We start from the raw sequence: 27,582 nt of genomic DNA on the forward strand, positions 1-27,582 counted from the left end.
TTTAAATGGAATTAAAGGAAATCTCCCATCAAAATCCATCCTGACAAACCAGAGACATTACTCATAGATCCGGGCACCGTGACTGTGAGTATCATCGACTCCATGATTCTGTACTCCTCCTGTCTCCTTCTTTTGCTCCCACCATACATTGGGGACTTGGGGTATATTGAAGGTGCCCCGATACTAATGTTATCTCCCTGACTCCTATTCTCCCCTGATTAGCGGTAGATCGTCACACGCCCCGATTAATATGGATAATGTCGCACTTACAGCTCAACCTCTTGTTTCACTCGGAGACTCTGAGCGAGGTGAGAAGAGAGGGATTAGGGAGCGTCACATAACAGGAGGGATCTGTGTAAGACCGGAGAAGAGCGACGCACCCGGTGACCTGATGGGGAGCGGGGTGCATGGACAGGGGGGAGGGATTAGTGGGGAGCGGGCGGCGGATGTGAGACGGGTCCAGTGAGGTCAGCGAGAGAACGGGAAAGCGAGAGGCTAATGAGAGAGACGAGAGGTGTGAAGATTATTGCCAGACGCACCGCAAGTGATGAGCGGGGGAGAGGATTATTGGGAAACACGGGAGGAATTAATCAGATGTAGACACAACACGCGTAAACAGCGCGGCGCAGGCCGATGGAGGGGACAGATAAATGTCATTTAAAAGTCATCAGAGAAATGTCATCGATGAGCTGAAAAGAAACAAAAATCCCCCAAAAAACCCAGCTCTTCCTCCCTTTCATCCCTACAATCTAAACTGAAGGAGATTTTGACCATGAACATTCCCTTCTTCTGTATGTAAGACGACTGGCTGCAGCAGGAGCTCCCTCCTCTATCCTGTGAAGTCCCACCCTCATAGGGAATTCATAACCTTCACCAAATCTTTGCTTTCAATAATAGAGCCGGCTCCACTGATTCCAACGCAGTTGGAATTTTTTCTCTATGACCTACCATTCCCGAGCAATCAGAGCTTTTAATTTCCACACCTAATATGCTAATCAGGCTCTTCACTGTCAGGTGGGAGGTTCTAGGTATGAGCTGACAACGCCCACCTGACAGTCAGAAGCCTTATTAGCCAAAACTTCTAGCACTTATTGCTCGGGAATAGTAGGAGCTAGAGAAAAAATTCCAACTGCGCCAGAACCAGTGGAGTGGGACCTATTTAAAGAATTGGGTACGGTGCAGGTGGTGGGTGGTCAGCTTTATACAGAAATGTGAATCTTTCTGTCCTAGGTGGTGAATAAAATCTACTGCACTTGTTTTTTTTTACTTAATACAACACCATGGACAATCCCTTTAAAAATGAGGATACATACCTATCGTATTTCACAATGACCAGTCATTTTTAGAGAAAATCACATTCCTTATCTTTATGCAAATGAGGCACTCGGGTGCACTGGAGGCGGAGCTGTGTCTCATTTCACACCTGTGTTCTTTTTGCAGTACTGCAAATACCTATCCGACACCAGCATTTCATTTCCATTTTCTTTAAGGGGGTTAAAAAAAAGAGAACAGGTGCACTTGCCAACATGGCCCCGCCCCCGGTGCACTGATAATCTCATTTGCATAATGTGAAATATTGGATTTTCTCCAAAAAAATTTTAAAAAGAGACTTCTGGGAAATAGGAGAAGGACGTCAGAGCCAATAGAGCACTACTACCCTCAGCATTGGTAGTCTGTGGTAGTAAGATGCTGGGTGTTATTATACCGGAGTGTTGTGTATTTATCTGCTCTGTCCTACTAAGCACCAAGACCCATTTTTCAGAACATCTTCCATACAAATGATAGCCTGCAGGAAGAGGCCCGGACCGGATTAGTAAGGATTAGCCAGGAGGGAAGAAATCCCCAATAATTGCGGTGCGCCTGTGCTTGTCTCTCCGCAGATACGGTCTCTCCGGCCTGCCCGTAGACTACCAGTACAGGAACCTGTCCGCCCCGGACCTCAGCAGCCTGCTCCTGGAGGACCTCATTATCTGGACCAATTACGAGATCCAGGTCGCTGCTTTTAATAGCGCAGGACTGGGAGTATTCAGCCCGAAAGTGACCGAGTGGACCCTGCAGGGAGGTGAGACGACCCGGACCCCGGCGCTATTATATCATGCAAATGAGACGACCCAGCGCCGCTCCTGACATGTCTCTTCTAGAAAATTACTTATATATGATAATATGGTCTCAAAATTCCACATGGTGAATAATAAAGGGGGGGAGATGACCTGGTCCGATCAGAACTGACACATGGTTACACCCCCCTGTGTACTGGAGCAGGTTAGAGGGCTCCTTTAAATGACCTTGAACATTGATTATTTATGATGTATATGTCATATATAGTAGGACCCCGATAGCCACAGGATAACTTGCACTATCCTCTAAGAATAGTCCATTGATTTAAAGGGAACCTGTCACCAGGTTTTACCCCACTAAACTACCACCCAGCTAGGAGATGAAATGTTCTCTTTATAATTGCCTCTTTTATGTGAAATCTCATCCAATTAACTATAAAAAATCTCCTCCAAAGTCAGGCAAATATGACTCTTCTCAAGTTTAGTGGTTGCAGGGGAGAAGCCCCTATATCTTTTGGTTCTGTAGCACCTAGAAACAAGCTGCTGGTGTCATATTAAAGATAAAGATCTCATATTTCATGGTGGCTATGTGAGCTACATAACCAGAGATACAGGCAGACATAGGTGCAGATAAAGATCCAGTTCCTGCCTATTTCTTCACTACCTGCAGGTCCAGTTCTGGCCACTTCTTATCTTTAACATGACACCAACAGCTTGTTTCTTGGTGCTACAGAACCAAATATAGGGGATTCTTAATTGATCCTCCCATGCAACTACTAAACTTGAGAAGAGTCATATTTGCCTGACTTTGGAGGAGATTTTTTATAGGTAAACGGGTGAGATTAGACAAAAAAGAGGGAATTCTAGAAAGGACATTTTATCTCCTACTTGGGGGCTGGTAGTTTAGTGTTTAATATCTGTGGTGATCCAACACTCGAACCCCCTCAGATATTCTGAAAACAGTACACATCCAGTAGGAGACTTGCAGTAGCATGAGTTATCCTCTGCACGGTGATTGGAGCTGTTTCCTATTCCACTCCCATAAGGGGGGGTGAATATCTGTATTACTATAACACCCCATAAGTCATTGCTTGTCACACTGCAATTTGTAAAATACTATATTTATATATATTTCTAAATTTAGTACCTACGGTGGCCCCCGGAAACGTGAAGGCAGAAGCCGTCAATTCTACCGCCATCCGCTTTACCTGGAACCCGCCAAGTCCGCAATTCGTCAATGGGATCAACCAGGGATACAAGGTAGAGTGCGGATAGTGTCTGACCCTACATTTGGGGTCGCTGACTTTTGGCCCATTTAGGAACACGTATACCTAGGAATGTGCGGCCATTTATAGGATGCCCCCTATTACATGTGTAGGTAGCAGAACCCCTCTAAACCTACAGCGAAAATATGGGAACATTGCCTTTCCAGGAATTACCTTCTCTTACCGGAATCTGCAGGAAGGATCCGAAAATAGAGCAGGGCAGCGACAAGCAAGTGAAATTCCCTGCAGCCTGTCAGTAAGCAGAGGCGGGTCATAAATATGGATTTCCTCACCGTTGTCTTTTCCTATTATCCTGCTGCTTCTGCTCATAAAGGAAGGGATTCGGAGAGTGGAAGTAGATTAGGGGATTGTCATTCTTGTGCAGATCTATAATATATGGATGTTGTTCCGAATCTGACATTAAGGAGCCAAGAATGATCGCAGTGGGTTTTGATGCAAAAAATGTTTGCGGCTGCAGCGATTGTGGTGAAATCTACAGAATATTTGGATATTTTCTCTGGTCGCCACCTAGTGGTGCACATTGGGTAGTGGTAATGCTAGGATTGGTTGGCCCATATAGTGGTACTGGTACTATCCTTGTCCTATCACTTTCAATTTCCCACACCCTAGGGGACCACTCTCTGGCTTTATTGGACCCGGAAATTCTTAAAGATGGTTCTGTGCAGTGTAATAAACCCTATTCCTGGCCTGTGACCTCCTGCTCTGACCACCCTTGTGACCACCTTGGTGGTTTACATCCGTATCACTTGGTCATAAGTCATCTAGAGTTGAACCTCTACAGCAAAGTGAGGCTCCCTGTATGAGGGTTAAAGGGTGAGTACCGGGGAGCTTGCTGATACAACGCCCTTGGAAGTGGCCCAAGGTCAAACAGGCTAAGTGACGCAGCGGGTTCACATCCCAACTACCTACATGGTGCACATTGTGTGGTCAGGACGCCCAAGGCCCCTTCCCTGTGAGTTATATACTGCATTATCTGTATTCTCCTCCTGCATTGTACAATTTACAGAAAATGTCAAACCCGCAAATATTCCACCGCCGCCAGGTATCTATCACATTATACAGACCGTACATATCGCACATAGATTGTACCGCTCCTAGTGCAGTAACGGATTCATGTAGCCTGTCAGTCCAAATGGGATAATGCTGAACGGCTCATTATTCACATCTATCTCCATGTGCGGTGTATGGTGCGCAAAACTGCTGTGCCCCTGGGAGATGTATCGAAAAGTTGTTGCCCTCACACTAGAAGTCTCTGTGCCCCGTCTATAGCATCTTGCCCCCACCTTGTTCTTATTCCATTTTTTCTGAGCCCTCCATGTCTGTACCATTTCCTCCTGAGCCCCCCATGCCTGTACCCTTTCCTCCTGAGCCCCCATGTCTCTGATGCCATCTCTCCTCCTATACCCCCCCATGTCTCTGATGCCATCTCTCCTCCTATACCCCCCATGTCTCTGATGCCATCTCTCCTGAGTCCCCCCATGTCTATGATGCCATCTCTCCTCCTATACCCCCCATGTCTCTGATGCCATCTCTCCTCCTATACCCCCCATGTCTCTGATGCCATCTCTCATGAGTCCCCCCATGTCTCTGATGCTATCTCTCCTGAGTCACCCCATGTCTCTGATGCCATCTCTCCTCCTATACCCCCCATGTCTCTGATGCCATCTCTCATGAGTCCCCCCATGTCTCTGATGCCATCTCTCCTCCTATACCCCCCATGTCTCTGATGCCATCTCTCATGAGTCCCCCCATGTCTCTGATGCTATCTCTCCTGAGTCACCCCATGTCTCTGATGCCATCTCTCCTCCTATACCCCCCATGTCTCTGATGACATCTCTCCTGAGTCTCTCCATGTCTCTGATGCTATCTCTCCTGAGTCTCTCCATGTCTCTGATGCCATCTCTCCTCCTATACCCCGCATGTCTCTGATGCCATCTCTCCTGAGTCCCCCCATGTCTCTGATGCCATCTCTCCTGAGTCCCCCCCATGTCTCTGATGCCATCTCTCCTGAGTCCCCCCATGTCTCTGATGCCATCTCTCCTGAGTCCCCCCATGTCTCTGATGCCATCTCTCCCGAGTCCCCCCATGTCTCTGATGCCATCTCTCCCGAGTCCCCCCATGTCTCTGATGCCATCTCTCCCGAGTCCCCCCATGTCTCTGATGCCATCCCTCCCGAGTCCCCCCATGTCTCTGATGCCATCCCTCCCGAGTCCCCCTGTGTCTCTGATGCCATCCCTCCCGAGTCCCCCTGTGTCTCTGATGCCATCCCTCCCGAGTCCCCCCGTGTCTCTGATGCCATCTCTCCTGAGTCCCCCCATGTCTCTGATGCCATCTCTCCTCCTATACCCCCCCATGTCTCTGATGCCATCTCTCCTCCTATACCCCCCCATGTCTCTGATGCCATCTCTCCTCCTATACCCCCCATGTCTCTGATGCCATCTCTCCTCCTATACCCCCCCATATCTCTGATGCCATCTCTCCTCCTATACCCCCCATGTCTCTGATGCCATCTCTCCTCCTATACCCCCCATGTCTCTGATGCCATCTCTCCTCCTATACCCCCCCATGTCTCTGATGCCATCTCTCCTCCTATACCCCCCATGTCTCTGATGCCATCTCTCCTCCTATACCCCCCATGTCTCTGATGACATCTCTCCTGAGTCCCCCCATGTCACTGATGCCATCTCTCCTCCTATACCCCCCATGTCTCTGATGCCATCTCTCCTCCTATACCCCCCATGTCTCTGATGCCATCTCTCCTCCTATACCCCCCATGTCTCTGATGCCATCTCTCCTCCTATACCCCCCCATGTCTCTGATGCCATCTCTCCTGAGTCCCCCCATGTCTCTGATGCCATCTCTCCTCCTATACCCCCCATGTCTCTGATGCCATCTCTCCTCCTATACCCCCCATGTCACTGATGCCATCTCTCCTGAGTCCCCCCATGTCTCTGATGACATCTCTCCTCCTATACCCCCCATGTCTCTGATGACATCTCTCCTCCTATACCCCCCCATGTCTCTGATGCCATCTCTCCTGAGTCCCCCCATGTCTCTGATGCCATCTCTCCTCCTATACCCCCCATGTCTCTGATGCCATCTCTCCTCCTATACCCCCCATGTCACTGATGCCATCTCTCCTGAGTCCCCCCATGTCTCTGATGACATCTCTCCTCCTATACCCCCCATGTCTCTGATGACATCTCTCCTGAGTCCCCCCATGTCACTGATGCCATCTCTCCTCCTATACCCTTCATGTCCCCATGTTTCTGCTGACAGTTGTGTATATGACGCTGGGTCTGACCAGGATGGAACAATCCACCGCACACTCACCATCCGCCGCAGTGACAGATGCCTGGACTTCCCCAAACTCCACTTACTTTTTGATGCCAATTAATTTCTCCATTCATCTAACAAAGGATTCCTGTGACTTAGTAGAGGGAGGGACGCGATGGCCTAATGGCCCCCTCATTACTTCTCACTGCAATTAATCAGCATTTATATTAATTAAACTCATTTCCATGAATGGTGTACAACGCCGACTCCGCATGTAATTGGCCGAGGATCCGATGGCGATGGAGATATTTAACATCCATATTAAATTGTAATTAGTATTTCTGATTAGGAAAATTCCATTCTAAAATCAGCGTCTAATTAGCGGCTCCTGGCCTGATACAGTCCTGGCACTTCCATCGCTTTATGTGTCTCCCAGGCCATAGAGGGGTATAGTTCTTGTGCAGTGTATCAAATCTATAGTTTTGATATTATTGGCACCTAGTAGCACAGTACTGGAGATACAACAGTCAGGGGGGTAACTACGATAGGAAGGGCCACATAACAGACTTTAAAAAAAAGTCCCCCATTAAGAAATATACATATCTGTACACACACACGAGTTACAATGACACACAGTATATACACATCATATATGCATGCTGCATATACAGATATACACACCTGACAGCTCAGATGCCGGGGCCCCCTGACACTGTGGGCCCCATAGCAGCTGCTATGGCTGCTGCCGCCGACAAGTTATGATTGGTATTGACATGATGTCACAAAATATAATTTACATTGCACACCAGTTTAACATTAACAAGATGACAACACAGAGTAATATTGCTGGGTCTGATGCTGTATATAACTTACGTGTTACCAGGCTCAAATTTGCTGGGAGTCTAACGTCTAATCCTGACGATATCCGAAATCTTTCCTGGATTGAATCGGGATTGATTTTGTACAAACCCTACCCACTAGGGAGCGTTGTCAGTACAGGGATAGATACTGAATATTACAAGTTATCCCCTGTACTTAGGAAAGCCTGCTTTCTTTTTTGGGGAAGGGGGGGGGGGGGGTCATAGCAGGTACGGGGGTCCATTGTACCCCTAAATGGACAGGGTATCTTTATATGCTCTGCTGGAGATATAAAAGATCATCCCATAGACAGTGAATGAAGTGATGTCCTTTTATTTGGGGTTAGGAGGGAGCCTATTCTTGTGAGCAGTGGGGACCCCCAGTTAGTCCATAGAGGAGCTAGACCAGAATAAATCATCAGTTCAGGGGGATAATTTCCCATGTGCCGTCTCCACACCCCTCCTGAGCCGTGTATATATATATATATATATATATATATATATATATATAATATATATATGAAGGGCACTCTGCATTGTATACAGGACCCAGTAGTATGTCATTTCTGTATACTCCGGTTCTGTATTGCAGCGCTGACATCTAGTGGCCACTGGCGGGAGTGTGGGCCTCCTGCCAAACTTACTCAGTTGTCCTTGTAATGTAATAATAAGATTCAACAATCCGCCTAATGCAGCTAATCTGTTACTGTGAGCCGGGGAGAGCAGCCGAGCCTGCACAGCACATCTGATAAACCACTGCCTGCAATGGGAACATTTAACACTTTTTGTTTATTCAGTCCACAAAAAGAAACCCCACTCTGCATTATACGGGGGTGATGTAAGGACAGCGCAGGGGAGGGCGAGGGTATCAGGGAGGAGATGGCGGTATATATATAGGAGATACAATGTATATAATACCCCCCACAGTTCTAGGACCAGGGGTCTGATCACTTGTTCCTCCTCAGTGATGCTGGAGAAATTGTTTCATATTGTGCACAGAACACAGCAGGGTTGGGGATTGGTGGGGGCAAAGTTTTTATTTTTTACCCTTTAGTTTCTGGACATAAAAGTGATTTTGCTCTCTACTGGGGGTCTGTAGAATAACAACCTAATGAATGGCTTGGACTGGGGTCAATCAGATAAGTAATCGGTATAGGTACATGCAGTATGCTGTACAGGGCACAGTAATACAAGGGACTTATAGATTTATATTCTAGTATTTTATTGGGGGTATGACCTCACACTGCTGTGCCCTGTGCTCTCTGCAGACAGTGTTAGGTATTGTCCCTGGAGTGCAGACCTTTATGTGTGTTGTTAGTAGCTGCAGGACTGTGATATATGAATTAATATTCTAGTATTTTATTAGGGATGTGACCTCACACTGCTGTGCTCTGTGCTCTCTGCAGCGTTTTGTGAGTTAGGTCAGAATATATTAGACTTCCACTGTGTCGTAATTATGTTTCAGTGAAAAAAGTAGTTCCCCCAATTACTGAGTCTCCAAGCGAGCTGGAAAATACTTTACTCACACTGCTGTGCTCTTAGTTCTGTGCATGAAACTGAACCCTTCTCTTCTCTTCTGAGTGCTTGATGTTGTATTCAACCAGTAGCTTGTTGCAGCCTTAAGGGGATAAAAAGGAGGTGGAACAATTATGTGCAAGAGCACAGCAGTGTGAGGACACCACTCTTTGATAATACATATTATAGAGAATCATTTCCTTTCTGCAGCTGATGGCCTGGGACCCCTTGAAAGAAGATGATTTATCCGTGGTTACCGTCAGACCCAACTTCCAGGACAGCACTCACGTCGGTTTCATCACTGGGTTACAGAAATATCACAGCTACTTGACCTCCATCTTGTGCTTCACCACCCCAGGAGATGGACCCCGCAGCCCCCCACAGCTTGTGTGGACACATGAGGATGGTATGGAAGTGGCGCTATATCCAGCAATGTTCTAATTATGGTGCAGGGCAGCGGTGTAGCTACTCTGCTTTATTAGAAACAGCTAGCTTCAATTATGGTGCCCGACCTGCAAGTTCATCCATAGTGCTGGACCTGCAAGGTAATCCATAGTGCTGAACTGCAAGGTCATCCATAGTGTTGGACCTGCAAGTTCATCCATGGTGCTGGACCTGCACGTTCATCCATGGTGCTGGACCTGAACCTTCATCCATGGTGCTGGACCTGCAAGTTCATCCCTTGTGCTGGACCTGCAAGTTCATCCATAGTGCTGGACCTGCAAGTTCATCCATAGTGCTGGACCTGCAAGTTCATCCATGGTGCTGGACCTGCACGTTCATCCATGGTGCTGGACCTGCACGTTCATCCCTTGTGCTGGACCTGCAAGTTCATCCATAGTGCTGGACCTGCAAGTTCATCCATAGTGCTGGACCTGCAAGTTCATCCATAGTGCTGGACCTGCAAGTTCATCCATGGTGCTGGACCTGCAAGTTCATCCATAGTGCTAGACCTGCAAGTTCATCCCTTGTGCTGGACCTGCAAGTTCATCCATGGTGCTGGACCTGCAAGCTCATCCATAGTGCTGGACCTGCAAGCTCATCCATAGTGCTGGACCTGCAAGCTCATCCCTTGTGCTGGACCTGCAAGCTCATCCCTTGTGCTGGACCTGCACCTTCATCCATGGTGCTGGACCTGCAAGGTCATCCATAGTGCTGGACCTGCAAGGGCATCCATGGTGCTGGACCTGCAAGGTCATCCATAGTGCTGGACCTGCAAGGGCATCCATGGTGCTGGACCTGCAAGTGCATCCATGGTGCTGGACCCGCAAGTGCATTGCATTTGTTGGACCTTTAACTTCATCCATTGTGCAGGACCTGCAGGATCTATACAATTCAATGTAAATACAAGTCAAATTACAAACAGGGATCACAGGTGATATTATGATAATAGGGATCATAATCAAATATTGTTTGATATGATACAAAATCTTCTGTCTCATGTCATTCTAGTACCTGGACCTGTGGGCAGTCTCAGCTTCGATGACATCCTGGATACATCCTTAAAGGTGACCTGGCAGGAACCCTCAGAGAAGAATGGGATCCTCACTGGTGAGTACTTACCCAGGTGACCTATGTGTCGCACATTACACGCAGATCCCCCGCTGTAATGTGGTGGCACCCAGTCCCCCCTGTCTCCTATTGTTCCTTGTTGGGACACGTTATGTATTTCCCGCAATCAATCTGTCATCAGAGAACATGACAACCAGTTGTTCCAGAAAACATGAATTATATACAGGAACATTTCTAAGAATCTATGACAAGCAAACAATCGCTGTCTAATGATTGTAATCATCCAGACACGGAGCACGAGGTGTGCATAATCCAGCGCCGGTAATAACCATCTCTACTGAGACTGGCACGCCGCAAACAGAGTTACTAACACCGACGGGTGCAGCCGATATCTCAGCCGAGTGGAAGTAATGTGCAGAATATTAGAGAAACATGTGAGGACCACCGCAAAGTAGTGGGAGACGCCATACATCATCATACAACGTAGTGGTGGGGCCAAAGCTGCTGTCCACAAATGTGTCTATTATTGCAGTTGAGCCCATTTAGCTGCAATACCAGCCACAACCTCTGTGCAAGTGCGGCGCTGTTCTCCTAGTCCAAGTATCTTTCCTTGTGTTTTGCAGGATACAAGATTTCCTGGGAAGAGTTTAACCAAACTAACACCAGAGTGACGCACTACCTGCCCAACCTCACCTTGGAGTATCGGGTCACCGGTTTGACGTCACTCACCACCTACACCATCCAGGTGGCCGGGATGACATCAAAGGGACAAGGAGCCTTGGCTTCCTCCACCATCTCCTCCGGTGTACCCCCAGGTTGGTATGGTGACGGTACATGGAGTGAATCACCGGCACAGGCTTTTTGTCTTTTCTCTCTTTGTCACGTTGACTTTGCTTTTTGTGTGATTTTTCCATTAGCCGAGGCACTTGATAACATAATTGTTCTCTATTACAAAAGACTAATCTGTCATCGGCTCTGCGGCAGCTCTACACCTCGCCGTCTCTCCGATAGAAGCCAGGGTCGCCCAGACAATAGTAATTAATCTCATTTGGGTCTCCGCTGCCTGATGACACGGATTAGCACAATGCTTATTATATACACCCGATCGTCCGGGACCGCTCGTCTCTCACCATTAGGCATCATCTGCTTAGATTTTGGAGCATATCAATGTCTTTGGGGTGGTAGATAAGTTAGGGGTAGAGATAAAGGCCCAAATTTATTAATGCTAATGCAGCGTGTACTATGTGCAGTTTGCCTCACTATCCTGCAGAGTGCACCGGATTCACGAATATTGGAGCATGATCTTCATGAATGTGCCGCACCCTGCGGGCGCCCAGAGTGCATAAGTGCAACAGTTTGTAAGTGCAAACATAGAGGGACTCATTTACTAACTGTCTGCAGAGAGCATTTTAGTCGGGTTTCCCGACGATTTCCGTTTTGCGCTGAATTGCCCTGGGATTTTGGCGCATCAGCGCTGGCTTGCACGCGACAGAAATCAGGGGCATGGCCGTCGGACAACCTGACGCATTCGGACAACGCACAAGATTTAACATTTAGAATTGTGTCACAAGACACACATACAAGCACCGGGAAGAAGAAGGTGAACTCCGGCGGACCTTGGTGCAGAAGCGACGGATACAGGAACTCGGGCGCACGATCTTAGTGAATCATGGCAGACCCAAATCCTCGCCGGACAGCGCACCGCGGGATCGCGACAGGACCGGGTAAGTACATCTGCCCCAGAAAGTCTTTTAAAAATCCAAAAGTGATTTATGTTAGACATTCGTAGCATATGGACTGTATGTCGGCCATATTTACTGGACTAAACATTTTGCATAGGCCTGTACTCACAGCAGCATAGTCTCTGTAGTCCCTATGCTGCTGTGAGAACCTGCCTCCTACTGGAACAAATGTTTTTTAGTGTTATCGTATATTAGGTACAAAACATTAGTCCTGTCATGTACAACATATTGTAAATCCCTGAAGATGACCATGCTGCTGTGAGTAAAGGTCTACACCTAGTGTTCAGTCTGATCCAACCAAAAGATCTTAAAATAATGATGAATTGAGTCATAACTGGATAAATTCCGTATTATATGTTGTAACCTATCCTCCTACAGAATTACCGGGAGCACCGACCAATGTGGCCATCACTAACATCGGGCCTCGTTCCGTCACACTTCAATTCAGGCCGGGATATGATGGAAAAACTTCTATTTCCAGGTGGCAGGTGGAAGCCCAGGTCAGAAAACTGATACATGATTTTTTTAGACATAGTTGCATTCTTTATAAAGTATTGTAACCTGTGACCTTGTAACTATCCAAGGTCGGAACACAAGGAGAGTCTGAAGAATGGGTTCTCATACATCAGCTGGTCAACGAGCCCAATGCCCGCTCTATGGTGGTGCCGAAGTTGAATCCTTTCACCTTTTACACGTAAGCCAACGCTGGACATTCACTTAGATGAGTAACAGCCAAGATTTTTTTGGAATAAAACGAAAAATTTGATAAACTAACCCACAGTAACTAAACATATCTTTGAAAACTTCTATTATACAGCAGTACAACTATCCCTATATTGTTCCTCCCCATGCCTGTAAAGCTCCACAGTACCCATTGGAGAAGTTGACTCACCTACTATGTATATCCATGTTCTTCCAGCTCAGTTGTGCCTCCTGCTTCCTGATTTACAAAGGGACCTGATTTATTTCAGGAATGAGAGAGACATGTGCTGTGTGTGACTAGCTAAAGAGAAATCAGCTCCCTCATTCCCCGATCCCTCAGGAATTCTCTTTAGCAAAACACACACAGCCAGTGTCTCTCTCATTACTTACGGAGGGAGCTGAGCCATTGAAGAGAAAGCAAGCTCCTTGTCACTCAGGAAGCTGGAGGCAAGTCTGAACTGACAGGGGATGAATATGCCGGACTTAGCTCAAAGTCTACTTTATGGATAAACTGTGGAACTTTACAGGTATGGGGAGGAACAATATAGGGATAGTTGGACTGCTGTATGATAGCAGCTTTAAAAAAAAATTGTCTAGTTGGTGTGGGTTAGTTTATGTGACAGGTTCCCTTTAATGTGTATCCTCCCACAATGTCAGAGGAGATGAGGATCAGGCGGTTAGACTCGATTCATGAGAAATTCTATTTCTCTACAGCTTCCGCATGCGCCAGGTGAACATTGTTGGCAGCAGCCCGCCCAGTCTTGCTTCCAGAAGGATACAGACATTGCAGGCCCCACCAGACATGTTTCCAGCTAACGTGACCCTGCGTACGGCCAGTCAGACCAGCCTGTGGGTGCGCTGGGTGGTGAGTATGATACTAAATTTATTATTCTTGTATCAGAGACAATCATGTGTAATGTCTTCCAGTTCCTCACCAGCCATTCTTTCCTGTAGCCCTTACCAGAGATGGCGTACAACGGTAACCCAGAGTCTGTAGGGTACAGGATCCGATACATAAGAAGTGATGGAAAAGGGAAATTCTCCACCCACGTCATTCATGACCGCATCGAGAGAGAGTACACCATTGAAGACCTGGAAGAGTGGGCAGAATACAATGTGCAAGTTGTTGCCTTTAATGCCATTGGCTCCGGACCCTGGAGTCCTGTTGTGGTGGCAAGGACAAGAGAATCGGGTAAGAGCCCAAGTTTCCCCAAACTTCCATGTATGATTAGAACATCCAAAAGTTAATTTGTAACGAATTGAGAGAACCCAAAGTATTGGGCATATCAGCCCCAACTTGTCTGATCCTTATCTCACCAAGAAAGGAAGATGTGAGGAAAGAATCTGAAGGCCCCATAGATATTAGATGGTCAACCCAACCCTCCATATTTGGTAGATTTGGCAGATTTTCATCTAATACGATTGAAGGACCTTAGACTGGGCCATACGGTTTAAGATGGATGTTGTTGAAACTTGTCAACTGTAATTGGACCATCCAACCATCGATCGATGGTTTATGGGGACCTCCTGATTTGATAAGTTATTGTGGTTACATGTAGCAGTAGCTATAAGTCCACATCTTGTTCTCAGTCCCATCCTCAGGACCCAGCAATCTCTCTGCATTGGCCACAACCTCAAGCAGCATCCTGGTGCGTTGGAGCGAAATCCCAGAACCGGATCGGAATGGACTCATCTTGGGCTACAAGGTAAGGAGCAGTAAAAAAATATATAAGAGTTCCAAAAAGATTAAGCCTAGAGTTTCAATATGTGGAGCACGTTCTCAGGCCAAGGACCATTTGCTCCTCCAACGTCTACCCCTCGGCGCAAACGCCAACACCTTATCATATAGAAACCTGTCAGGCCCGTATCATCGAGTGGTAGGACAGATGTGGTTTTCTTGTTTTGCCTAGATACTCTACAAGGAGAAAGATTCGGACGATCCTCCCCGTTTCTGGCTGGTAGAAGGTAACGCCTCTCGAAGCGTCCAGCTGACCAACCTGGGAAAATATGTTCTCTATGAGATCCAGGTCTTGGCCTTCACCAGAATAGGGGATGGAGTACCCAGCGCGCCGGCCATACTGGAGAGGACCCTGGATGACGGTGAGATTCTTAGGATCGGTGATGAGATGGTGGAATTAGATGTATGGTGGACTTCATCCCTTCAGAGCAGCAATCCACCACTAGGGGGCCTCCTCTCTAGTGAGGAGTATCAGCCGAGCACAAGCAGAGGAATCACAGCCGCGTCTTCCTGTTGGTTTTCAGTTCCAGGTCCCCCGGTGGGAATTCTGTTTCCTGAGGTGAGAACTACCTCCGTGCGCCTGATTTGGCAGACCCCCGCTGCTCCCAACGGCATCATCCTAGGTAAGTACTTACGTTTTTCACACTTGTGCTATTTTGGGATCTGCCAAGGGTTTACGTAACGTTGGAAAGTTTTTGACAGAAAGAATGTGAAGATTCCAAACTTTAGGTTTCAGAACCTGTACAAAGACGCCAGGGCTCTGGCAGGTTATAGAGAACCTGTCAGCAGCTAGGAAGACTGAAGACCCTGTTATGTATTGTCCTTGGAGCAGGGGCGTAAGTACAGTGATTGCAGCCATAGCAGGCGCTATGGGGCCCACAGTGTGAGGGGGCCCCGGCATGTGGGGTATTGGGTGTATGCTATATGTTTGTGCGGTGTGTATATAATGTATGTGTGTGTGTATATGCTGTATGTTTGTATATGTGTATTTGCTGTATGTGTGTGATGTGTATATGCTGCATGTATGTATACAGTACTGTATGTATGTATATGTGGTGTGTGTATACTGTATGTATGTTTATGCTGTATGTCTATATACTGTGTATATAAGTATATTAATGTGTGTTTATATGAATGTAAAATATGTATATTTTTTAAGGGGGGGAGGGGGTTAGGGTTAGAAAACTTATATGGGGTCCAGCCTCTCCTAGTTACGCTCCTGGCCTGGAGAGACCTGTAATCATACCATTGTGTATGTTGTTATTAGCAGCAGGACTGTGAAAATATGTTTTTATATCCCAGAAATGTAGCTTCTCCAAGTGCAGTGGGGTGTTTCCTCACACTGCTGTGCTCTGTGCTCTCTGCATACAATTGCCTCCTTCCCTCTGATTCCCTCCATAATAAACCAGAAGCCAACTACTCAGAACCATAGAAGTCACAGTCAAGGGATCCCACAACCCTCTGTAAAACACTTTGAACTCTGGGTAATTTAAGTATTTTCAATCCTTCATCCTTACTCTGTGCACTGAGATTTATGACACAAATTGTGGGACGTGTCCCTCCCCTCATCTTAGGAAACCAATACATCTTAATGTCAGATGTAGGTGTTTGCGCAGAGCAGAGGGGAGGAGCTCTGCTCACTGCAGAGAACTAAGAGGACAGCAGTGTGAGGACACACCCCTTAAATAACGATTAATATCAACTAATTTTTCACAGTTCTGCTGCTCAATATGGTGTATCTTGTCCATAAGATGTCACAATCTTTACCTTTCAGCTTATCAGATCACTCACAGACTCAACACGACCAACGCCAACACAGCCACAGTGGAGGTGCTGAACCCGAGTGTGCGGCAGTACACGGCCACAGGACTCCGCCCAGAGTCCGTCTACTTGTTTAGAATCACGGCCCAAACCCGCAAGGGATGGGGGGAGGCGGCGGAGGCGCTGGTGGTCACCACAGAGAAGAGAGGTAAGTAAGACGAGGAGTAGTATATTATGTACAGTATATTATAAAGCATTGGCTCCGCCTCACTCTGTTTCCTCCTGCAGAACGCCCCCAGCCCCCCGGTAAGCCGGTGGTCCTGCAGCAGGACGTAAAGTCCCGCAGTGTCCTGCTGTCATGGGAACCGGGAAGTGACGGCCTTTCTCCTGTACGTTACTACACCATCCAGACCCGAGAGCTGCCCAGAGGACGTTGGGTGGTGCACTCCTCCTCCGTCAGTCACAATGCCACCTCCTCCATTGTAGACCGGTACGGTAGCAGCCATCTTGTGGGTGTCGTCCACTGGGGAGTAGTGGGGCGCATAGTTTCCCTCATGTCCCATAATGCCTTTCACCTCTAGAGGAATTTTATTACCGTCAACAGATTCTAGGCTGTAATTTGATTGGATGCTTCCTTGATGATGTCATCAGACTTTTCAAAATGGCTTCCACCAATTTGTAACATGATTGGGTGCTCCCTCTATGATGTCATCAGACTTTACAAAATGGCCTCCACTAGTCTGTAGTTCGATTGGGTTTTCCCTTTAATGATGTAATTTGATTGGGTGCTCCCTCTATGATGTCATCAGTCCAATAACGCGTCACCGCATCGCTAATGTTTCAGGTTAAAACCTTTCACGTCGTACAAATTCCGCGTCAAAGCCACCAATGATATCGGAGACAGCGAATACAGTGGAGAGTCGGAGTCCCTGACTACCCTACAAGCTGGTGAGTGGAACTTACCTTGACGAGAAGACGTTTGATTTCCATCTATGAAGATTTATCAGGTGTTTATTATATTTTCCAGCACCGGACGACGCACCCGCCATCTTGTCTGTCACCCCACAGACGACCACCTCCGTGCTGATCCACTGGCAGGTAGGTAGCGTTACTCATTGATCGTAGACTTCTTCCATGGGATGATTGACGAAAAGTGTAGAAAAGACCCCACCCCCTTGTCCACTTATCTCTGACGGTTGGTTTACATGACTGAAGGTTATATAATGTGTGTCTCATCAGGCTCCGGCAGAAGACAAAATCAATGGCGTCCTACTGGGCTACCGGGTGCGATACCGCGAGCTGGTCTACGACGGGATGAGGAGTTTCACATTGCGAAATATCAACGATCCCAACTCCAAGTGGGCGGAGCTAACGTGTGAGTAGTAATTAACATAATAGATGAGCCTCCAGGTTCCTGTCGCGGCTGAGGTCCTGCTTGTGGCGTGTGTGTCCCTCCCCCTTGCTTTACACTGCGGCTCTGCTCCATTGTATCAGCCAAACACTTTCTATACATGAACAGTCATAAGCTCTTGAAAACGTTGTCGTCTGTTACAAGTAAAGAGCGTCGTGTTCCATCTACTCGGCGCCCGAGGAAATGACTTATCACTCACCGCTCTCACCTCCTAAGTGCCACAGTCATCGGTGAAGAACATTTGCTAATTAAAAGCTCGTTTAATACAGAAAGAAAATGATGAACTCAGTGAATTACTGCAGGAATAATGACCGAGGAGGCGGAAACCCCAGAGCCCTGACATGTAACATGTCATATATATCACTAATAGCAGCAGCACCGGGTGTCCTCAGCCGCAGCCCCCCAAACTGGACACAGTAATGCACACAGTGATGTCACAGTACAGAGATAATACACACAGTGATGTCACAGTACAGAGATAATACACACAGTGATGTCACTGTACACGGATAATACACACAGTGATGTCACAGTACAGGGATAATACACACAGTGATGTCACAGTACAGGGATAATACACACAGTGATGTCACAGTACAGGGATAATACACACAGTGATGTCACAGTACAGGGATAATACACACAGCGATGTCACAGTACAGAGATAATACACACAGTGATGTCACAGTACAGGGATAATACACACAGTGATGTCACAGTACAGGGATAATACACACAGCGATGTCACAGTACAGGGATAATACACACAGTGATGTCACCGTACAGGGATAATACACACAGTGATGTCACAGTACAGAGATAATACACACAGTGATGTCACAGTACAGGGATAATACACACAGTGATGTCACAGTACAGGGATAATACACACAGTGATGTCACAGTACAGGGATAATATACAGTGATGTCACAGTACAGGATAATACACACAGTGATGTTACAGTACAGGGATAATACACAGTGATGTCACAGTACAGGGATAATACACAGTGATGTCACAGTACAGGGATAATACACACAGTGATCTCACAGTGCAGGGATAATACACACAGTGATGTCACAGTACAGGGATAATACACACAGTGATGTCACAGTACAGAGATAACACACACAGTGATGTCACAGTACAGGGATAATACACACAGTGATGTCACAGTACAGGGATACTACACACAGTGATGTCACAGTACAGAGATAATACACACAGTGATGTCACAGTACAGAGGTAATACACAAAGTGATGTCACAGTGCAGAGAAAATACACAGTGATGTCACAGTACAGGGATAATACACACAGTGATGTCACAGTACAGGATAATACACACAGTGATGTCACAGTACAGGGATAATACACACAGCGATGTCACAGTACAGGGATAATACACACAGCGATGTCACAGTACAGGGATAATACACAGTGATGTCACAGTACAGAGATAACACACACAGTGATGTCACAGTACAGAGATAATACACACAGTGATGTCACAGTACAGGGATAATACACAGTGATGTCACAGTACAGGGATAATACACACAGCGATGTCACAGTACAGGGATAATACACAGTGATGTCACAGTACAGGGATAATACACAGTGATGTCACAGTACAGGGATAATACACACAGTGATGTCACAGTGCAGGGATAATACACACAGTGATGTCACAGTGCAGGGATAATACACACAGTGATGTCACAGTGCAGGGATAATACACACAGTGATGTCACAGTACAGGGATAATACACACAGTGATGTCACAGTACAGGGATAATACACACAGTGATGTCACAGTACAGAGATAATACACACAGTGATGTCACAGTACAGAGATAATACACACAGTGATGTCACAGTACAGGGATAATACACACAGTGATGTCACAGTACAGGGATAATACACACAGTGATGTCACAGTACAGGGATAATACACACAGTGATGTCACAGTACAGGGATAACACTGGTGTTAGTCACTATCTCGCCCTCTGGCTTTGCCTCCTCCACAATCATAAATCCTATTTTGTGATTGACCTTGGTGACCTCTAAGTGTACATGGTGCATGTGACATTACAACCTGTCCTGCTGGCATGTGATAAGGTCCCGGGACGGTTTATCTGCCCTCAGGCTGGAGAATAGGACGGAGGACGTCTCTGAATAATGGAGATCAGATATCTGCCACATTAATTCCATAATATCCTGAGACTTGTCCTCCAAGGGCGCTGATAACACGGACCACCATAGTGGGAGCCATATGTTTCCCCTTGTGTATCGTGCTGTATACTGTGTGCTGTGTACATATAATTGTGTGTCAGCTTGTTGCCTTCATTGTATACTAACTGCACTCCTGCCCCTGCTCTTCCCCTTCCCTAAATCTTCTCCCCAACCCTCATAGCTGCCTACATGGTCCGGAACCTGAGTGAACCATCGCTCACCCAGTACGAGTTGGACAGTAAGTGTAGTCCTGACTAACCGCATGGCATCCTTACCAGGCTTGTAGTCGTAGTCAGACGTGACACCACAAGAACAGTCCTCAGAATGTTCTGTAACATTGTTACACATTGGGGGTCATTTACTAAGGGCCCGAATTGCGTTTTTCCGACGGGTTCCAAAGGGCAGATTTACTTACCTGGTCCATTCGCGATCCAGCGGCGCATTCTCTGTGGAGGATTCGGGTTCTGCCGGGATTCACTAAGGTAGTTCTCCTGATGTCCACCAGGTGTCGCTGCTGCGCTGAAGTTCATCGGAATGCACTGAAGTTCACCGTCCTATCGTGGGTGCAGGGAAGCGTGTGTCAAGCGACACTTTTCTTTTTTTAAATGCGACAGTTTTTCCGAATCCGTCGGGTTTTCGTGCGGCCACGCCTCCCGATTTCCGTCACGTGCCTGCCGGCGCCGATGCGCCACAATCCGATCGCGTGTGCCAAAATCCCGGGGCAATTCAGGGAAAATCGGCGCAAATCAGAAAAAATTTGTGTAACCCGTCAGAAAAAAACGCGATTCGGGCCTTAGTAAATGACCCCCATTGTATCCCAGGTCAATTGGGATCTGAGTGACGGCCAGTACGGTGGCCAAACGGTGTTTTTGTAACTAGTATGTAGGACCCTGTTAGAGATTTTGGGTAGATGATGTTGCCCCTCCTCTGGAAGCCATATTAGTTGTCACTCTAAACAAAAAATTGTATACTCAATGAAATGTATCCGGGAGTGAGCGTTCTAGAGAGTTTCTTTGACAATAGTGGAAGTCGATGATGTCATGACTGGTCACTGGTGACATCATCATCTCTAGTGGGGAATATATTTAGAGGACGGGTCACACAATAAGGGGTCACATAATAGAATCATCTAAAAACCTGTCTTCACGTCCATCTACAGATCTGAACAAGCACAAGCGCTATGAGATCAGAGTGAGCGTGTTCAACGCCGCCGGGGAAGGGCCAACCAGTGTCCCCCAGGAAGTGTTTGTTGGCGAAGCAGGTAAGTGTCCATCATATCGTAATGTTACAGATTGTTTGGAACATGGTGGAAGCTCCTCTTTATATATTGCAATAATGACTTTCCCCCCCAGTGCCGACGGCTCCACCGCAGAACGTGGCCATACAGACTGCCACCGCTGTGCAGCTGGATGTGACGTGGGACCCACCTCCCCTGGAAGCACAGAATGGAGACATCCAGGGATACAAGGTATTGGCAGTGTGATGATCACTACAGCTCTGTCTGTATCTGTACTTGGTCCATGACTGATGGTGGGGAGTTTGTGTCATAAGCCATAGTCCCTCCATCTCCAACCATCCCACCATGTCGATCCTGCAACAGTGCAGGCACCTAACCAGCTCCTTGTGCCCTCCAATGGGTGTTATCTGGGTGGCATCCGTGGTTTTCACTCTTCAACTACTCTAGAGACCCTTTACTTTACTAAGGCCACCAGGTGCCTAACTCTAAATGTGGTCACAGATGACCTAAGGGTTGGAGACACCAAGGCAGAGACTCCTCGAATTCAGACTAGAGTCAGGGGCTTGTCGATGTTATAGGTTGGGGCAATCAGAACGGATGGTTTATTCGGAGACAAACAACGAGGACAAAGCAGGAGGACAACAAGGGAAAACTGTGCAGGTACAATCTGGCCAGGGACTTACTGCTCAGGCACCTTCATGTGTGGGACGTTGCCTTATACAACCAGAGAAGTAAGATTGGTTAGACTCGTGATATAAAGTTAACTACAAGGATCTGATAATAGAGGATCGGGGTGGACGAGGTGATCACCATAGTGGGCACAACATCCCACCATAACCAATGTCTAATCCATGTAGCTTGCCGCTCTTCTGCACCTCCCAACTTTAGTTGGAGAGAAAGAGGGACATAAGATGCTATGCGGCTGCAACATTTTTTAGTACCTAAGCCACGCCCCTTACCCGACCCCCACACTGGATAATTTCCCATCTCCGGGCCGGTTGGCAGGGATGGATGCGCCCAGTGTCCCCGGTACCTGCCGCTCCACCTGTTGCTCCCTCTTCCTTCTTATCTTCTGGTTACACAAGGAATAAGTTCCCTAAAAGCTGCTGACTGTGCCGGCTCCTTATCTATTGATTTCCCATTCCGGAGACGCTGAAGTGTCCTCCGGAGGATTTTGTGTCCCCAATCATGTTTTCCGTATCTCTCACTTTAAATTGGAGATAACGAGGTTTAAATGGATAATGATCCACATTACAGAATATTACCTGCCCAGTAATGGCGCAGTCAGTGTGTACAGATGAGCCATACCACAGCGCCCACTACAGGCGGCCATCAGGCCATTACAACCCTCCCATCTGTACATTACATTAACTCTCTAATGTTTTTTTAGTGAACGCAAATCTTTAGTTTGTCACTGCTATGATTGGTGTGCCGAGTCATGTGATCAGTCATAGACGCCTCTGCGGAGCTCTGCCCCCCGCACCACTGCTGGGTACACTAGGAGGAGGCTGGGGCACGGAAAGTTTGGCTACAAAAGTTGAAAATTGCTTAGATTTCACCATCTAGTCATCATAGGATACATGCAGGGGTGCACCAGCCATTAGGTGAGTTGAGCCTTCTGCCTCAGGCAGCACCTCCTGTAGCAAGATGGTGGCGGCATCAGGGGCGCAGTTATCTGATTCAAAGATGGATCTGACACTTAAAATCTCTTCATACCTGATGTGAGCATCGGTGACACTGTATGGAGAACCCACTTACTAAAAAAATAAATAACCCAATATATTACTACTTGAGGAGTCTATAACAAGCCGTGCACCTGTGTGACATCATATGACCAGGGATATAACGAGCCGTGCACCTATGTGACATCACATGACCAGGAATATAACGAGCCGTGCACCTATGTGACATCACATGACCAGGGATATAATGAACCGCGCACCTGTGTGACATCATATGACCAGGGATATAACGAGCCGTGCACCTATGTGACATCACATGACCATGGATATAACGAGCCGTGCACCTATGTGACATCACATGACCATGGATATAATGAGCCATGAACCTATGTGACATCACATGAGCATGGATATAACAAGCTGTGCACCTGTGTGACATCACATGACCAGGGATATAACGATCTGTGCACCTATGTGACATCACATGACCATGGATATAATGAGCCATGAACCTATGTGACATCACATGAGCATGGATATAACGAGCCGTGCACCTGTGTGACATCACATGACCATGGATATGAGCCGTGCACCTGTGTGGCATCACATGACCAGGTATAAAATGAGCCATGCACCTGTGTGACATCACATGACCAGGTATATAACGAGCCGTGCACCTGTGTGACATCACATGACCATGGACAGATTTCCATCCACTGGAAGTAAACAATGAAGATTCCTTTAGAATTCCTATAGAATTAGATTCTTGTGCAGAAATTCTTCAGAACCGTTTTCTGCTGCGGCCCCAGAGCAGATTTATACCAAGATTTACTGTGTATGGGCAGCCTGTAGCACTTATGTGACAGTCCCTGCTCCTTACTGTGTATGGGCAGCCTGTAGCACTTAGGTGACAGTCCCTGCTCCTTACTGTGTATGGGCAGCCTGTAGCACTTAGGTGACAGTCCCTGCTCCTTACTGTGTATGGGCAGCCTGTAGCACTTATGTGACAGTCCCTGCTCCTTACTGTGTATGGGCAGCCTGTAGCACTTATGTGACAGTCCCTGCTCCTTACTGTGTATGGGCAGCCTGTAGCACTTATGTGACAGTCCCTGCTCCTTACTGTGTATGGGCAGCCTGTAGCACTTATGTGACAGTCCCTGCTCCTTACTGTGTATGGGCAGCCTGTAGCGCTTATGTGACAGTCACTGCTCCTGACTCCGTGTTGCTTTGGGGTGGGGGTCCTGCTGCAGGTTTCACCCTTGACTCCCATCATTTCTAATTGTCCTGATGCTGAGATCCAGAGATACTTGAAAGGAGTAAATATTTAGCAGGTGACGCAGCAGGATCCTCTTCACATCTAATTCTACTGAATGGAAGATGAGGGGGGAGCCTGGTGCTACACTGACATTGGGCAGTAGGGGGAGCTCCACCACAGCAGATGCTCATAGTGTGAGACGTGGACGGTGGCTTGTCCACCTACTGGGGAACTACATCTCCCAGCATGGACTCCTATCTTATATCTTTTTGATTTCCTCCCCCCCTGCAGATCTATTACTGGGAAGCAGCGCGAGCGAACGAGACACAGAAAATCCGCACCTTGTTCCTGCCCGAGAGTGGGGTCAAGATCAAGAACCTGACCGGCTACACCACCTACCTCATCAGCGTGGCCGCCTTTAACACGGCCGGAGATGGGCCCCGCAGTCATCCCATCCGGGGCCAGACACAGCAAGCAGGTGAGGGGCGGCAGCCATGATGGATCATCCGGAATCATCTACACACATTGTACAATATCATCACATTGTTCTGTATCATTTTACTGTTTTTCTTGATATTTTCTCCACTAGGGGTCACTCTAGTAAGGAAATCATGGATGTGGCATGAATAGGTATTAAAGGGCAATCAAACAGCAGATCCTGCAGACTTTGTTCCTGGAAAGATGTGGAATCAGATTGTTGTGTGTGTTGTTAGTAGCAGCAGGACTGTGATATATGGATTTAATTCCTAGATTGTGTAGTGGGGTTCTCACACTGGCAGTACACATCACCACCGCTCCTTCCATCCTCTCTGATTGACCAATGTAGCATCCAAGCAGAAGCTTGTTTTTTTAAGACAGAGGGAAAGGGCTATGGAGCAGTTCAATGCACAGAGCGAGGAGCACAGCAGTGTGAGGACACACCTCTAGAAGCTGCAATCATGGAATATTATTCCATATTTCATGTTGCGATGAACAACATACACAAATATCTGATTACACATCCCTTCAGGGACAATATATAACACTGTCTGTAGAGAGCGCAGAGCACAGCAGTGTGAGGACACTCCCATAGAATCTGCAATACTGAAATATAACTCCATATATCAAAGTCCTGCTGGCACTAACAACACACATAAAGCTCTGATTACACATCTCTACAAAAAAAACATTGAACACTGTCTGTAGAGAGCACAGAACACAGCAGTGTGAGGACATAACTGTAAAAGCTGCAATGCTGGAATATGAATCCATATTTCACAGTCCTGCTGCTACTAACAACACACACAAAGGTATGATTTCACATCTCTCCAGGAACAATATCTAACTCTTCCTGTAGAGCAGTGATTTTCAACCTGTGTGCCGCGGCACACTAGTGTGCCGCGACACAAGGTTGAGTGTGCCGCGGGGGAAAGTTGCCCGAACTAGGCTGCCCCGGTGTCGAGCTGCCGCCGCGCCCCCGTATTTCTGCCCCATACTTACCTCCAAGCCCCGCGTCGGCGATCCGCCCGTCTTCTGTAGCTCCTGTACCGCGCGGCCCATGTCACGTGACTGACGCGACCTGACGTCAGGTCGCGTAAGTCACGTGACCAGAGGCGCGCGGTGCAGGAGCTACAGAAGGTGGGCGGATCGCCATTAGGAGTGAAGGAGACGTCAAGAAGACATCAAGGGTAAGTATATAGGGTTATTATTTGTATAGGGAAGGCAGCTAGGGTTTTTTTTTTTATTAGTAAAGGTAGGCTGGGGCTTTTTATTTGTTAAGGGGGGCCTCTAGGGCCTTTTAATTAGTAAAGGGGGGGCTCTAGGGCCTTTTAATTAGTAAAGGGGGGCCTCTAGGGCCTTTTAATTAGTAAAGGGGGGCCTCTAGGGCCTTTTAATTAGTAAAGGGGGGCCTCTAGGGCCTTTTAATTAGTAAAGGGGGGCCTCTAGGGCCTTTTAATTAGTAAAGGGGGGCCTCTAGGGCCTTTTAATTAGTAAAGGGGGGCCGCTAGGGTCTTTTAATTAGTAAAGGGAGGCCGCTAGGGGCTCTTAATTAGTAAAGGGGGGCTCTAGGGCCTTTTAATTAGTAAAGGGGGGCCTCTAGGGCCTTTTAATTAGTAAAGGGGGGCCTCTAGGGCCTTTTAATTAGTAAAGGGGGGCCTCTAGGGCCTTTTAATTAGTAAAGGGGGGCCTCTAGGGCCTTTTAATTAGTAAAGGGGGGCCTCTAGGGCCTTTTAATTAGTAAAGGGGGGGCTCTAGGGCCTTTTAATTAGTAAAGGGGGGCTCTAGGGCCTTTTAATTAGTAAAGGGGGGCTCTAGGGCCTTTTAATTAGTAAAGGGGGGCTCTAGGGCCTTTTAAATAGTAAAGGGGGGCCTCTAGGGCCTATTAATTTGTAATGGGAGACCGCTAGGGCCTTTTTATTAGTAAAGGGAGGCTGCTAGGGGCTCTTGATTAGTAAAGGGAGGCCGCCAGGGGCTTTTTATTAGTAAAGGGAGGCATCTAGGGGCTTTTTATTAGTAAAGGGAGGCCGCCAGGGGCTTTTTATTAGTAAAGGGAGGCAGCTAGGGCCTTTGTATTAGTAAAGGGAGGCCGCCAGGGGCTTTTTATTAGTAAAGGGAGGCAGCTAGGGCCTTTGTATTAGTAAAGGGAGGCAGCTAGGGCCTTTGTATTAGTAAAGGGAGGCAGCTAGGGCCTTTTTATTAGTAAAGGGAGGCATCTAGGGGCTTTTTATTAGTAAAGGGAGGCCGCCAGGGGCTTTTTATTAGTAAAGGGAGGCCGCCAGGGGCTTTTTATTAGTAAAGGGAGGCCGCCAGGGGCTTTTTATTAGTAAAGGGAGGCAGCTAGGGGCTTTTTATTAGTAAAGGGAGGAGCCAGGGGCTTTTTATTAGTAAAGGGAGGCAGCTAGGGGCTTTTTATTAGTAAAGGGAGGCAGCTAGGGGCTTTTTATTAGTAAAGGGAGGCAGCTAGGGGTTTTTTATTAGTAAAGGGAGGCCGCTAGGGGTTTTTTATTAGTAAAGGGAGGCCTTTTATGACTGTTTTAGTGTCATTTTGTGCTATTTTGGTTGGTGGTGTGCCCCAGGATTTTCTAAGTATAAAAAGTGTGCCGCGGCTCAAAAAAGGTTGAAAATCACTGCTGTAGAGAACACAGAGCACAGCAGTGTGAGAACACTCCCATAGAAGTTGCAATCCTGAAATATAAATCCATATTTCACAGTCTTGCCAGTACTAACAACATACACTACTGTATAATGAAACATCTCTCCAGGGACAATACCTAACACTGGCTGCAGAGAGCACAGAGGACAGCAGTGTGAGGATTTGCAATCCTGGAATATAAA

At 47.3% G+C, this 27,582-nt stretch overlaps 1 protein-coding gene across 5 annotated transcripts in view; it reads left to right on the plus strand.

The window, feature by feature from the left end:
• Window positions 1-27,582, plus strand: part of SDK2 (sidekick cell adhesion molecule 2) — a 427,828-nt gene that overhangs the window by 384,560 nt on the left and 15,686 nt on the right. For 3 of the 5 annotated variants that reach the window (XM_072112538.1, XM_072112539.1, XM_072112542.1), the window contains exons 17-37: window positions 1,881-2,062; window positions 3,202-3,317; window positions 9,202-9,397; window positions 10,444-10,542; window positions 11,127-11,318; window positions 12,624-12,745; window positions 12,830-12,939; window positions 13,662-13,812; window positions 13,902-14,139; window positions 14,538-14,653; window positions 14,858-15,047; window positions 15,210-15,308; window positions 16,460-16,654; window positions 16,735-16,936; window positions 17,291-17,394; window positions 17,474-17,544; window positions 17,686-17,821; window positions 20,275-20,331; window positions 21,253-21,354; window positions 21,446-21,561; window positions 24,559-24,745. In XM_072112538.1, coding sequence (XP_071968639.1) covers window positions 1,881-2,062; window positions 3,202-3,317; window positions 9,202-9,397; window positions 10,444-10,542; window positions 11,127-11,318; window positions 12,624-12,745; window positions 12,830-12,939; window positions 13,662-13,812; window positions 13,902-14,139; window positions 14,538-14,653; window positions 14,858-15,047; window positions 15,210-15,308; window positions 16,460-16,654; window positions 16,735-16,936; window positions 17,291-17,394; window positions 17,474-17,544; window positions 17,686-17,821; window positions 20,275-20,331; window positions 21,253-21,354; window positions 21,446-21,561; window positions 24,559-24,745 — 2,981 coding nt within the window. The remainder of the gene's footprint in view (window positions 1-1,880; window positions 2,063-3,201; window positions 3,318-9,201; window positions 9,398-10,443; window positions 10,543-11,126; window positions 11,319-12,623; window positions 12,746-12,829; window positions 12,940-13,661; window positions 13,813-13,901; window positions 14,140-14,537; window positions 14,654-14,857; window positions 15,048-15,209; window positions 15,309-16,459; window positions 16,655-16,734; window positions 16,937-17,290; window positions 17,395-17,473; window positions 17,545-17,685; window positions 17,822-20,274; window positions 20,332-21,252; window positions 21,355-21,445; window positions 21,562-24,558; window positions 24,746-27,582) is intronic. The other 2 variants (XM_072112540.1, XM_072112541.1) reach the window with 1 other exon arrangement.

This window comes from Engystomops pustulosus, chromosome 6 (assembly GCF_040894005.1).
Source record: "Engystomops pustulosus chromosome 6, aEngPut4.maternal, whole genome shotgun sequence".
In the NCBI taxonomy this organism is placed as follows: Eukaryota; Metazoa; Chordata; class Amphibia; order Anura; family Leptodactylidae; genus Engystomops; species Engystomops pustulosus.